The sequence below is a fragment of the Microtus pennsylvanicus genome, chromosome 14, assembly GCF_037038515.1.
Source record: "Microtus pennsylvanicus isolate mMicPen1 chromosome 14, mMicPen1.hap1, whole genome shotgun sequence".
Taxonomy (NCBI): Eukaryota; Metazoa; Chordata; class Mammalia; order Rodentia; family Cricetidae; genus Microtus; species Microtus pennsylvanicus.
The window spans coordinates 3592858-3606325 of record NC_134592.1 but is presented as its reverse complement, the minus strand read 5'-3'; the positions used below and the strand labels follow the sequence as shown (position 1 = coordinate 3606325).

The 13468-nt window shown below is 46.9% G+C and overlaps 1 protein-coding gene across 1 annotated transcript in view; it reads left to right on the top strand.

The window, feature by feature from the left end:
- Vipr2 (vasoactive intestinal peptide receptor 2) overlaps nucleotides 1-13117 on the top strand; it is an 81367-nt gene extending 68250 nt beyond the window's left edge. The window contains exons 7-13 of the mRNA XM_075948077.1: nucleotides 4348-4498; nucleotides 5106-5166; nucleotides 6382-6451; nucleotides 6821-6912; nucleotides 9801-9930; nucleotides 9998-10039; nucleotides 10915-13117. Of these exons, the coding sequence (XP_075804192.1) occupies nucleotides 4348-4498; nucleotides 5106-5166; nucleotides 6382-6451; nucleotides 6821-6912; nucleotides 9801-9930; nucleotides 9998-10039; nucleotides 10915-11088 (720 nt within the window). The 3' untranslated portion in view covers nucleotides 11089-13117. The remainder of the gene's footprint in view (nucleotides 1-4347; nucleotides 4499-5105; nucleotides 5167-6381; nucleotides 6452-6820; nucleotides 6913-9800; nucleotides 9931-9997; nucleotides 10040-10914) is intronic.
- The last annotated feature ends 351 nt before the right edge of the window (nucleotides 13118-13468 follow it).

Below are 13468 nucleotides of genomic sequence, written 5' to 3'. Positions count from 1 at the left end.
TTGCATGCAGCTAAACAGTTTATCATGAGAGCAGAGCAGGTTTCTTTTGGGGTTTGCAGATCCTAAGAAGCCTAAGCTCAGCCCGAGTCCTGCCTGCCTGGATGAGGGGAGTGGATAAGCCACAGCTGTAAACACTACAGCAAGACCCAGACAGCTACCTGGACAGACAGGTTCTGTGGCAATGAGGAGAGAGCAGAGCAGTGACCCAGGCTGGAATCCTGGCTCGGGATCCTCACCCCACATAGCTGGCGTCAGAAGACCCAGAAGGTTGGAAATGAGAAGAAAACAGTGAGTGATATTACCCACATACATGTCGAGCAAATACAAAACCTGTGCCTGAACATATTTACAAAAATGTGTGAAGATACAGACATGTACAAGATGTTGTCCAAACACGTGTGTACATGCATCACAAGTATATTTTGTGCACTTATACACATGCACCCCAGACACATGAATATGCACATGTCTATGTACACAAACAGAGGCTTCCAGACAGAGCTTTGATCTCTCAAGAGCCCGCTATTGATTTGCCTGGCACTTTTAATTCTTCCCTGCTATCCTTGCACTGACCTCGCAGGGCAGCAGCAGACCCCCATGCGCTCCAGTGTTATGTGGTTCAGTGGCTAGTGTTGTGGAAGGTGAAGTCAGAAGAAGACCCATGTCACTCAGGCCTGTGGTCCTCACAGATCACATTTGTTAGCAATGAGCAAAGGGAAGGAGGTAAGAACATGGTTTAATAAGAACATGGAATGGTCACAAGCACACTTCTGTGCCTTCTCTTATATAGATGCCCTCAAGTCAGCTGTGTCCTGTTCTCTGCCATCTAGATCATGTTATAGCTATCATGTGGTACAGCATAATTCATCTGACTGGCTCCCCAGCACAGACACGGTCTTGGTTTTGCATGTGTCTGTTGTCTCTCCAGGCACACTCTTCCACACACCAATGTGTTCTTCTTTCTATGAGGTACAACTCACAGGTGAAGTGGAGCAGGCAGCTCAGAGAATCTCAGCAGCCTGGGCAGTCATGATAACCCAGACACTTGCTTACTGTTCTGGAAGCCAAAATCCAGAACCAAAGCACTACCCATTGGCATCTCATAAGGGTCATAGATAGGGAACTGTCTTCTAAATCACATCCTCATTACCAAGCAAAACACCTCATACCATCATTCTGGGGGCTAGTACCTTACTGTCTTAGTAAGGTACCTATTGCTGTGAAGAGACACCATGACCACAGCAACTCATATAAAGAAAATATTTAATTGAGGTGGCAGCTTACAGTCCATTATCATCATGGTAGGAAGCATGGTGGCTGGGAGTGTGGTGGCATGCAGGCAGACATGGGCCTGGCTACAGCTTGTAGGTAGAAGCTGCTCATTTGTTCCTGGTCACCTAGACCTGAAATAACCACACAGACACTATATTATTTGCAATACTGCTTGGCCAATAGCTTAAGTATATACTAGCTAGCTCTTATATCTTAAATTAACCCATTTCTATTCATCCGTGTATTGCCACACGGTTGTGGTCTACCAGTAAGGTTCTATCTGGCATCTATCTCCTGCATATGTCTCCTGCAGCAGCTCCATGGCTTCTCACTGACTCCACCTTCTTTCTCCCAGCATTCAGTTTAGTTTTCCCACCTACCTCTACTCTGCCCTATCACAGGCCAAAGTAGCTTCTTTGTTCATTAATCAATAAAAGGACTTCCCCCATCAACATCTTAATCAGAAGAGAACAGAAAATGAACTATGACACTGGGAATAGCTTGAGCATAGGAGACCTCAAAGCCCACCCCCGCAGTGATATATCCAAAAAGGTCATACCTCCTCCAACCAAACCACACACTCCCTTTGGGAGCCATTTCTTTCAGACCACCAACTCACAAATTACAAAGGCAGATTCATTTCAAATTGTAAGCAAATTAATTGATTGGTTTTGAAAATGCACCAGGAGAGCTATGGCATGATGTTCTCTTCTTGGTGCCCAGTATTTCTTTCAAAGACACTGCCAAGAGCAGCCTTCCTGGGATTCTCTCAGACAGCCCCTACCACCAACAATGGTGTTATCTTTCCTTGACAAGTTTGCCTATTATCGTTGTTTACTGAAATGGGCCTTTTATGTTTCTGTTGCAAATGCATTTTCAGAGCCACCATTTGTCAATTGCATTTTAGTGATATTTTGCTTCCTAGAAGTTTTCAGTATTTTTGTAAGCTATAAGTTCAAAATTGTCTTCTAGCCTTTTAGCATTATGTTTATGTTTGGGTTTCAGGCTTCCTATTCTGATTTAGAAATATTTATTTTCAATTTTGTTCATTTATGTCTTTAATACACTTGTAATTTACTTATTTTGTGTTTTAAGGTAGGGTAGGCTTTATCAAATGTCAAAAAGCAAGATACATTTAAAATGTCATCACCTACCAGATTCTCGATGATTTTCAATTTGTTTCACCCACTATCCCAATGAATCATAACAAGATATAAAACTGTGGATCTTTGTTTTTCATTTTCATGGCTGGGTGGTTGTGACATTTATGCTCAGGATCCCACAATAGGAGCAGAACCTGCTGGAATCTCACTGATGGTGAAGATGAACAGTAAGAAGTCTCTGGTTACTCCTAGAAATGGAAGTTTTTCTGTACCTTACTTCCATTTGGAGAAAAAGGGGGCAGCAAACAGAAGACTATTGTAGGACAGGCTGGGGCATGGGTAAGGTTCAGCGTGTTGAGGTCAAGCCCCTCATGGCCATGGAGACATGGCCATCTGGTAAGGCTTCCATATTTCCTGTAAGTGTATCCACCCTGTGTATGGTGTAAATACATAATCAGTATATTTCAGCATTTGCACTCCCTTCTTATAAACAGGGATTTCAATTTCATAAGCAAGTAGAAAATTGCTGCTTCTATAAGAAAAAGAATATCACTTTCGACTCCATTCTCATCTATGTATCTAGAAAGATGTATATCTACAGATAAGCACAAGTAGAAATGCATGTGTTTGAGAGGCTTGTATTATGGATAGGTATATGCAGGCTGGATGTATTTTATGTATAGAATGGGTATGTATTCAAATGCATGTGAAATGTACTCATATATGTGATATATTGTGCTCACTCATATGGGTGAGCACAAATTAGCATCTGTGTGTGGGTGGGTATGGCTACATCACACACACATATATGTGAAAAGATTGTAAAAGAATTAATTAGAGTTGGAAATAGAGTAAAACAAGAGAAATATAGAAAATGAACTATTTTGCCTAGGAGTTTTAAAATGGTCTTCACCAGAGTAAGAGATGACATATTAAATTAAAGGTTGTCAATTTTTTTAAGTCTAGGAACCTAGCTATGGCCCACAGTTTCTCTCCCCAAACTTCTGTTATCTATTAAGAAAACGACCACAGTCTGTCAACCTTTTCCAGTGTTGATACTTTGTTCAGATGTGGAGGTTGGGCCAAGAAGCTGCAGATTCACTGGCCAGAGGCGACCCTTTCCCCAGCATCCAGCCACTGACAGCCTCCAGGTGTCCTGGCCCTTCCCCGTCCACACCTCAAGTGTGCATAGCATTCTTCTCGCTAGCTTTATGTCAACTTGGCACAAGCTAGAGTCGCTTGGCAAGTGGAATACCTGGCCTGTGGTCATTTTCTTGATTGATGATTGATGTGTACTGGTCCAGCTCCATGAGGAGCAAGCCAGTAAGCAGCACTCTTCCTGGCTTCTGCCTGAACTCCTGCCTCCAGGTTCCTGACTTGAGCTCCGGCCCTGACTTCTCTCAGGGATGAAATATGACTTGAGAGTTGTAAGACAAAATAAACCCCTTTCCTCCTTTTGGTGACCTGAACCGCTTTTGGTCACGGTGTTTTATCACAGCAATAGAAACCCTAAGACAAACATTCCACTCATCACTTCATCCAGCAAGTGCTCTCCTCCACTGCATGTCCTAGAGATGGTTAGCCTCTTAAATGGGCAGTGAAGGAAGAACTGAGGTAAAGGCATGTCCGAGGGACCAGCAGTAACAACACAGCAGGAAGGAGGACCAAGTAGGAGGAGGTATGTCTGAGCCTGGTATCTAGGAAGGTGGCCAGCGACTGGCTCGCAGGAACTCACTGCCTCTACTTCCTCAGAGAGTTAGAGGCTCCCAGCAGATGGTCCCTGGCATTGTATATATAACGGCCTCTGCCTCAGTATAACACATTTTTTGCCTCTGCCAGGACAAGAAATTAACAACATCCCTTCAAGTCAGCCCTGTGGCTTTGCTTTACAACTTATCCAAACAGAGAGTAGCCCTGCCTACCATAACTATTTTTACCGACTGGCACATTCTCTCGCTGTCTCTGGTTCCAGGTCGGCTGCAAACTCAGCCTGGTGTTCTTCCAGTACTGTATCATGGCTAACTTCTACTGGCTTCTGGTGGAGGGGCTCTACCTGCACACCCTCCTGGTGGCCATCCTTCCTCCCAGCAGGTGCTTCCTGGCCTACCTTCTGATTGGATGGGGTAAGGGTTTCATACTCCCCATCCTGATTCCCATCTCATTTGGTTAACGTCTGCAGGCTTCTGCTCAGACTTCCAGGGGGTATACTAAGTGGTTGCCTTGGAGACACTGAGGGGGTCCACTGAATTGCTTTAGCATTCTACCTCCATGCATACCCCCCTTTTTAACTGAAACTGAGCTCCTGTTCCTATCTCTTTTCCCAGTCAGCTCACATCGACAATGAGATCAGACAGGAGCGGGCTGATAACACATTTACCTGCTGGCGGGAGCCCAGCTCTTCCCAGAGCAGGGAAGAGATGGAAGCCTGTGTGGCTTGGGGGCGTCATGGGACCTGTGAGCATGTCTCCCTCTTACATGCCCTCTGTCTTCAGTAGACAGGTTTCAGACCTGTTCAGATCCTCAACTTTCAGGCATAGTTATCTTTGCTGCCTAATAAGGTGTAAGAATAAACCTTTGCATATTGACAAAGGCATTAAGTAAGCGCTTCCATATGGCCCTTGGGTTGCAGATTCTTTTTTGGAGTTCTGACTCTTAAGCAGAGTACCTGATTTGTGGGGGTGCTGCTCCTCATTAACAAGACTGAGCTGAGCTGATGGGGTCTCTCCACAGGCATCCCCAGTGTGTGCATAGGCGCATGGACAGCAACCCGCCTCTCGTTAGAAGACACAGGGTGAGTGCTGTGTGCTGTGAAACAAGGCCTCCCAGTGCCGGTTGACTATCTGGAAACTAAATAAACACATACAATTAGACATAGGAAACACTTTGAGCCGGTCAAGGCATTTCTAGGCAGCAGTTAGAGCTCTGTGAATAGAAAACAGGCATGTGGGTGGTCACGGGCAACACTCACTACACGTTTCGGTATTTGGAAGATGATCCACATGATCAAGCCAGGATCAAGGTGAGGATCAAGCCAGGCCTGTAGTTCAGCTGAAATTGGGATAAACCAGGCAGAATGAGTGATATTGTGTCAAGCAGGTATAAGAAGGTTTTCTGGAAAAACAACAACAATGAAAAACATTGAGATCAGGCTGCGTAGCTGCCTGCATGGCCTCTGTGAGAGGCTCCTCCTTTGAGAACTTCTGAGTCCAGTGACACATGCATTCCTAGCCTAAATGTATCCCACAAAAGACCCCAAGGTATCAATTGTCCACTGAAGGACATACATACCACACTCTATGAGTAGATGGTCGTGACTTTCCCCCCACCTCAGAGATGCTTCCGCAGTTGTGTTAGCTGGCCCAGTCACCCTTGAGCAAGCAGGAATGACAACTCAGGCAGTGTGAGCTGCGGGCTCCATGTTTTGTGGGTTCCTGTAGGATGAGCCAGTTCAGCTGCCCAGAACACATTGCCAGTCTGGGGCCCATGGCTGTGGAACTCTGCCCTTGCTGGAACAGCTAACATCCACTGTGGGCTGTAGATACCAAAGCAGGAAGCCTGACATAGTCATGCTTCTGCTGTAGATAAACCTTAGTGGAAATCAGACCTGCTTCAGCCATATTTTTTCAAGGCATATATTTTTTTAATTTTTCCTTTAAACACAGATACAAACAACTGGGGAGAAATACATTTTCAGAACAGAGAAAAGCCTCATGACATCAGGTGAAGTGAGTGGCCGTGCCTTGGGTTAAAAATCACAGCTCTGAGACATGGCAACCCTGGAGCTACATGTCGGCCCACCTCCCCATTAGCAGGCTGTCAGGTTGGCTCACTGGGGAAAGCTGCTTCACTTTACATGCACAACAGTTAAATCTAGTTGGAGGTGACTGAAATGAAAGGGGGAAGGTTGGCTCTGCAAGCCCCATGTGAGAGGTCAGTCCTCAGCTGGCCAGCTCTCCCTGGTTTGTAGGTCGATTCACTGTGACACCAGTTTCTTTCTCTCTAACAGCTGTTGGGACACAAACGACCAGAGCATCCCCTGGTGGGTCATTCGGATGCCCATCCTAATTTCTATTGTAGTAAGTAGCTTCCCACGGAGAAGCTCTGCCCTGCTCTTCTGCTACGTACCCACACTATGCAGAGAGTGCAACTGCCATACTTCACTGGGTCCCATCACTTCCAGAGCAATGCCCAGGGAAGGGTGGGCTCTGAGGAGAGACGAGCAGAATCTAGGCCTGCAGGAGGTTATAACAGTCTGTCGTGCATCTCAGATAACCACAGTTTTATGCAGTAGTGCCCTCAATGCCTACATGAGGTCTTCTTTGGTGCAGTGCGCAGGCATAGTGCCTGGGGTCGATAGTCACCAAATCCTGTATGGGGATGTGGGTGGTAAGGGATAAGATTGAAGTCACCCACAGATCAAGTCGTCCTTTGTGGTCTCTGTGCAGGTCAATTTTGCCCTCTTCATCAGTATTATAAGGATCTTACTTCAGAAGCTAACCTCCCCAGATGTCGGTGGCAATGATCAATCACAGTACAAGTGAGTATCCACTGGTACAGCGTGAAAAATATACATCAAAGCATGTAGTGAACAGAAGCCAGTGCTCGACTACAGAAGGTCTAAGGCACAGCTCGCACCGACACCAACGTCTGCCATCCCAGCACTCAGAGGAACCAAGATGCCATGCTGATGTGATGACGGTGCTAAAAATGAAAATGGGAATCTTCTCCTGTGTTTGACAGCATGCTAGAGCTTTGTAATGAGGTGTTCCTTACATGTGTGTCCTCCAATATCACAGCTTGTCATTCCCTTTGACCACACATTATTCTTCATATAATCTGCCTTCCCTCCCAGACCCTGGGGCTGAGTCACACAGCCATTGCTGGCACCTTGTGCCTGGCCCTGCCTTAGCAATTATATTAAAAGTTATGTCTTATGTGAAGGACACAGGGCAGAGGTCAGGAATGTCTTCAGCTTATTTATGATTATCCAAGGAATCCATAAGTTACCTGTCATTCACAAAGAAAAGACAGACCCCAACTCAAATGTGACGAGGAACATAATGAGCTCAGTGCTGGTGTATCTGGTGCAGCTCGGGAGTCCAGGCTCAGATGCAGCTGAACTGGCTAAGAGTTACATATCCCTGGCCAAGTCACCCGCTCCCGGGCAGTTGGAACTTACCGCCTGCATCCAGGTTTCTTCCCACCCAAAAAATAAATAAAAATTTGAAAAAGCAGCATCCATGTGGGTGCTGAGCCACAGTGTGGACCTTCCCTATGTTCTCTCTCCTCCCCTGAAAATGGAATGGGGCCTGTTGTTAGGTTTGAGAGACAATTAAATTAATCCTTGAAAGACATTCAGTGCCTAGCACAGAAGAATCAAGAAAGGATTAGGTGGGCATTTCAGATTCAGTTGTGCCATGCTGTGCACAAAATACAAGGAATGAGTTTCTATTTGTGGAAGAAATGGTCTACACATAACAAGGTGCAGGCTGTCCACATGGTGCCTCATGCTGGTTCTCATGCATCCCCCTGCAGCCTTGAAAAGTAGGGTGGGCATTCTTAGCCGTCCTTCAATTGAATTTGGTCTTTCAGCAAATCTTGTTTAGTGTCTGTGCTGACCTTTTCTCTGGGTTTCTGGGGAGTGTTTGTTAAGAAGGTCTTGAGATGGATGCTTTTATTTTGGAAACAGAATTATATGGGGTAATGAAGTCTGTGCTTTCCAGGGTGATGAGAAGGGCTGCAGAGGGTTGTGCTTCACCCCTTGGGTTGTAGCAAAGAAGGACTAAAGGCCTTTCTCTCTCACAGCACTTCCCTAGGGACAGAGGAGTAGATAGGCCATGCAAATGTCAGGACCTAGCAGCTTCCTGATAACCTCAGCTAAAGGAATAGTGCTCAGGAGCCTAGTGAGCCTCCACGCTGATGCGGAAGGACTTGGGCACGGATCCTTGAGCGTGCACATTTGCAAGGAAGTAATGTCTGTGGTAGAGACACCTACCACTTGCATCCGTGACCCTCACAGAAAGGACCAGACTTCTACAGGTTATAAAATAGGGAACACACTTCTAGAGCTTGCACACCCTGTGTCTTAGTTAGGGTTACTATTGCTAAGATGAAAGAGCATGACCAAAAAGCAAGTTGGGTAGGAGCTTCTTCTATTTACACTTCCAAATTACACTTCATTTCATCACTGAAAGAAGTCAGGACATGAACTCGAACAGGGCAGGATTCTGGAGGCAGGAGCTAATGCAGAAGCCATGGAGAGGTGCTGCTTCCTGGCTTGTTCTCAGGGATTGTCCAGACTGCTTTCTTCTAGAACCCAGGACTTGGAACCTGGGAGTGGTCCCATCCACAATGAGCTGGGCCCTCCTCCGTCGATCACTAACTAAGAAAATCCTGTACAGCTGGATCTTATGGAGGCATTTTCTCAATTGAGGCTTCATTCTCTCAGATAACCCTAGCTTGTGTCAAGTTGGTCTAAGATTAATCTGAATACCCTGTTCCGTGTGAACTTGAAGAAGATACCTTTATATAAGTTAGAGAAAATTTCTTTTCCCCCTGTGTTTGGAAGTAGTGAGAGGAGCAAGAGGGACAGGGAGCAGGAGGAGTCTCCTGTGTCCCCTAGCTGAATCAGGAGGAGATGGACTGTGTGCTTGGTGAGCCTCGGCAAACAGGAGAGGTCTCCCACATAGCCGCACACTCCCTCCTGAGCACTTGGAGGCACCTGGGGATGTTAAGCTAGACACCTGGTCCCTAGTATGGGGCTGGTGGGACACAATGAGAACAGCAAGCCTCACGTGTCATAGGCACAGAGCAGTGCTTCTCAAAGTCACTAGGAACTGGGCAGAAAGCAGATTTTTAGGCTGTTTCCCTGCTGCTCCCTGTTCCAGAATGCTGATGAGGCCTGAGTTATGATAAGACCTCCACATGGTTCCAATGCAGAAGTCTGGGAAACTTGGGCTGAGATAATTCAGCTGCTAGGAAAAATCTGATCCATTTTGTCTGGTCCTATATCAATAAAGGAGGACCCCTGTGTGTTGGAGGGATGACTCTTGAGTGCCCCTCCCAATGCTAAGAATGGAATCCAGGGTTCTGCTCATAGTAAGCTTTGTCACTGAACAATAAATAGCCCAGCTCTACCAGAATTTACCTGTTCAAGACTACTGTGGCCCATCCGTGACAAAGGACAATAAGTCCCCTGAAAGCTGAGAGACACACAACACACCCTATAAGAACCTTTTCTTCATTAGTAAATTTACATAATGACATTTGCAAATTCCACCCAAATGGGCAAAGAGAAGGGTTCACTGGGTACAAGAAGAGTTACGCATCTGAGTGTTCCCCGATCACGTCAGCCTCTGACAGTTCCCACGGTCCAGAGTGGGAGAAGTGAGAATCACAAAGCATCATGCTCTTCTCCTTCTACAGGAGGCTTGCCAAGTCCACCCTGCTGCTAATCCCACTCTTCGGTGTCCACTACATGGTGTTTGCTGCCTTCCCCATTGGCATCTCTTCCACGTACCAGATCCTGTTTGAGCTCTGTGTTGGTTCCTTTCAGGTAAGTGTGGGAAGCGCTGAGGGACATGGAAAACTGCGGGCATCTCTGACACTCTGTCTCTTTGCAGGGCCTGGTGGTAGCAGTGCTATACTGCTTCCTGAACAGTGAGGTAAGTCCTTCGTCAATTGGGGTCAGGAGTTAGCCCCATCGCTTACCTCTGCCCAGCTCTGCCCCCACACAACCAAAGCCAAACTTGCTGTCCCCAAAGCCCCACTTAGGAAGGATTTCACCCCTTCCAGAAAAATTTAGCCTCTGTCCTCCACCAATGTCCCCTTTATGGTTAGCATCTTATTCTTCAACACACAACTGAGTCCAATAAGTTATGGTGTTGGTGGGAAGGGCTGGGTCTCATTGAGAGATGAGACAAAAGTCAGAGCCTGGTTCTCCTTATGTAACCATTCCCTTCCATTCACCCTTCAGTTCCCAGAATCTACCTACTTTAGGTATTGCTAACTTTCCCTGTGTGACCCTCACCTGATGACCAGATGCTTCTTCTAGTCACTAAGGAAGGCTTTTACGAAGCCAACATCCATGTCCCCTTCCAATACACTTTCTTCACTTGGAGTCCTTAAAGGGGAAAGATGTTGATGAAGGTACTATAGGAGCCATGGGTTTGTGCTAAAGCAAGACATACCCCCATACTACATCAGAATCCCCAGTACCCATAAGGCTATCCCCTTTTCTGTGCACCCCTGTCCTTCCAACCCCGTGCTGCATCAGCATATCCTCCTGGAGTCTGCCACTCATACTCAACAAACCTGGGCCCATCTCCTACATTCGCTGCTCTTCCTGCATCTCCTCACTTACTCAACACCTTTCTAAGGAATGGGGGTGGGCCAGAGCACCCACCATGTGACTACAGAGAAGAGTTCTAAAGCCATACCAGTTGTTTGCTGTCTAGTGGGTGAATCCATGCTGTCTATTTAGAGGATACATGAGTTCCTGCATTCCAAGCTGACCCTTAATTAACACCCTCCTCCCTAGGTACAGTGTGAATTGAAAAGAAGGTGGCGAAGCCTGTGCCTGACCCAACCTGGAAGCAGGGACTACCGGCTGCATAGTTGGTCCATGTCCCGGAATGGCTCAGAAAGTGCCCTACAGATACACCGTGGCTCCCGCACCCAGTCCTTCCTGCAGACAGAGACCTCGGTCATTTAGCTGTGTCCCTCCGACGGAACTGACGATGCTGCTGGGTTTGACACGTGTCTGATGACTTCCTCTGCTGCCCAGTGTCTGATGCCTTACTGGGTCAGCCCCAGTCCTTACTCTGACCCTCGTGTGTAACTCGACTGAAACACTAATTATTATCGTCAAACTCCAGCCTTTAAGCCATCCTGTTCATAATATGGCTTGGCCACATAGGCAGATCTACTTTCAAAGAAAGCCAAGTGGCCCTGAACATCAAAACTGGAGCCTGGTACCTCTGAAAAAGACAAGGAAGAAGTTTCTGGTTCCCTACTTGTCAGGGGAACTGGGTCCAGAACCAGCTGAGCATCACCATCCAGTGGCACCCAGTGCATGCCTGTGGATGTCTGTGAAATTTCTCCTCAATCCATGACAGACTGCAGAAATCAGTTGAGAGCAGCCTTCTCATCCTAGAAGTCCTAGAAGCTTCCTGGTCCCCATGGCCTTGAGTCCTGTCCTGTGGGATGGGCCTCTGCATCTGGACAGTCACACCCTTGCTACTCCCTGGACCACTTGGTAGTGACCAAAAGATAAGTCAGGGACCATATTTATGGTTCAGTGGCCAAGCCAGGAGCTCACATCTTCCTGGTCACTTAGCATTTGCTGCTTCCCACAAGGGGTGAGAAGCTCTGGATTCCAGGCTCACCCATCAGGATGAAGGCCCTGGTGACTCTCCATACAGTCCAGGGTGTTCTCTAGGCAACAGAAAACTGTTCTCTTTTTGAAGAAAATCATTATCTTAAAATTGTTTAAAAAGAGAATTGTTTTATCAAAATATAAGATGGCATCAAGTTCTCCTATCCAATATTTGCCAATAATAATCCTTATTTTTCCTGTTATTTGCAACTGTGGACAAGTAGACCTGGGGGGAGTCACATGACATGATGAAGAAGCAGCTGAAGAGTGAGGATGCCTGTCCCTGCGGTGCCCAGAGACCCTGGAAAGCTGCCTTGGCCCAGTGAAAGGGCTGTAGGTTCTGGACCTGGTGTTCTGGCACAGTCCATGTAACCCTGCTACACACACACACACACGCAACACACACAGTACACACATACACAACATGCACATACACAACACACACCACAAACAAGAGCTGCAAAGTGTTTTTCCTGTGGTTTCTGTGGCATATAGACCCCAGCAAACATGAATGCCAATGCCCTCAACAACTGTGCCAGAGCCAGAGGTCTCAGGGTCTGGAAGCCACAAAAATAAGGACCCCACTTCCAGTTCTCTAGAAATAAAGCCGGTACATGGGGCTCTGGGACAGCAGAGAAGTGAGCATCTAGAGACTACCTGAGACCCAGTGGCCAGACTTCTGCCTTGAATGTCTGTCCCACAGGACTGCCCCTGGAGTTCTGCTTCCATCAACTCCTAGCAAGCCCCATCTTGACTGCAACTGTATTGGGTGGATAGCTCAGATAATCTAGAAAACACCACTAACCTGCTACCTCCTGGGGCTGAGGAGCAGGTCGTAGGGAGAAAATGGCCTAGGTCAGGTACCCCAAAAAGGCTGTTGGCAGTGGCAGTAGGTTGGTGCTATAAGCCGTGGTGTGAGCCTTGCCTCTTTTCATCCTGAGTTATCACTGCTCAATACAGCAGTTCTAAAGAAGCAAAGCTTTTTCATATCTGAAGGCATCCTATCAACAACCTGGTGTGGTCACCCTGCCATGACCCCAAAGAGACATGCGGGACCTGTGAACACAAGCAGTCACCATCCATAAAGCAGTTACTGATCACACATGGAGCATTCCGATGAGCAGGGACACTGTCACCACAGCCCAGCATTGCTGACAGCAGACAGAGCTAGGCCTAAGGCTGCTCCCTGGTGAAGAGATGGGCTGCTCACGAACTGGTCCCCACCGGAACTGACCAGTAGCAGAGGTGTGATAACCACATGGTCAGCATGTGATCTTCCGTGTTCTATGTGGAATATCTACAAACTGCACCACAGAGTAGAACTGAGCTGTGTATATACTACAATAAACTTAACTTCATTCCATGTGAGAGCTTGCTTTGAGTGATGGTGAGGTCCTAGAACGCAGCTGTGTGTGCCACACCCCTTGAGCACCCTGACTCAGGACCATGCTGTCTATAATTCATGTAAGAAGGTGGGTCTGAGGTAGCCAAGATGTGTAAGTGGAAGCCATGAGGATATGCCCAGCATATCTGGCTATTTCTACCCTGCAGCCTTAATCCCCTCCCTCAGCCCTACAGAACCTGAGCCTGGTCAACAGAGGATACTGAAGTGTGTGTGTGTGTGTGTGTGTGTGTGTGTGTGTGTGTGTGTGTGTGTGTGTGTTAGATGTACATAAAGTTGTTAAATGTGTGCTTAGTGTACTTAAAGTACATATAT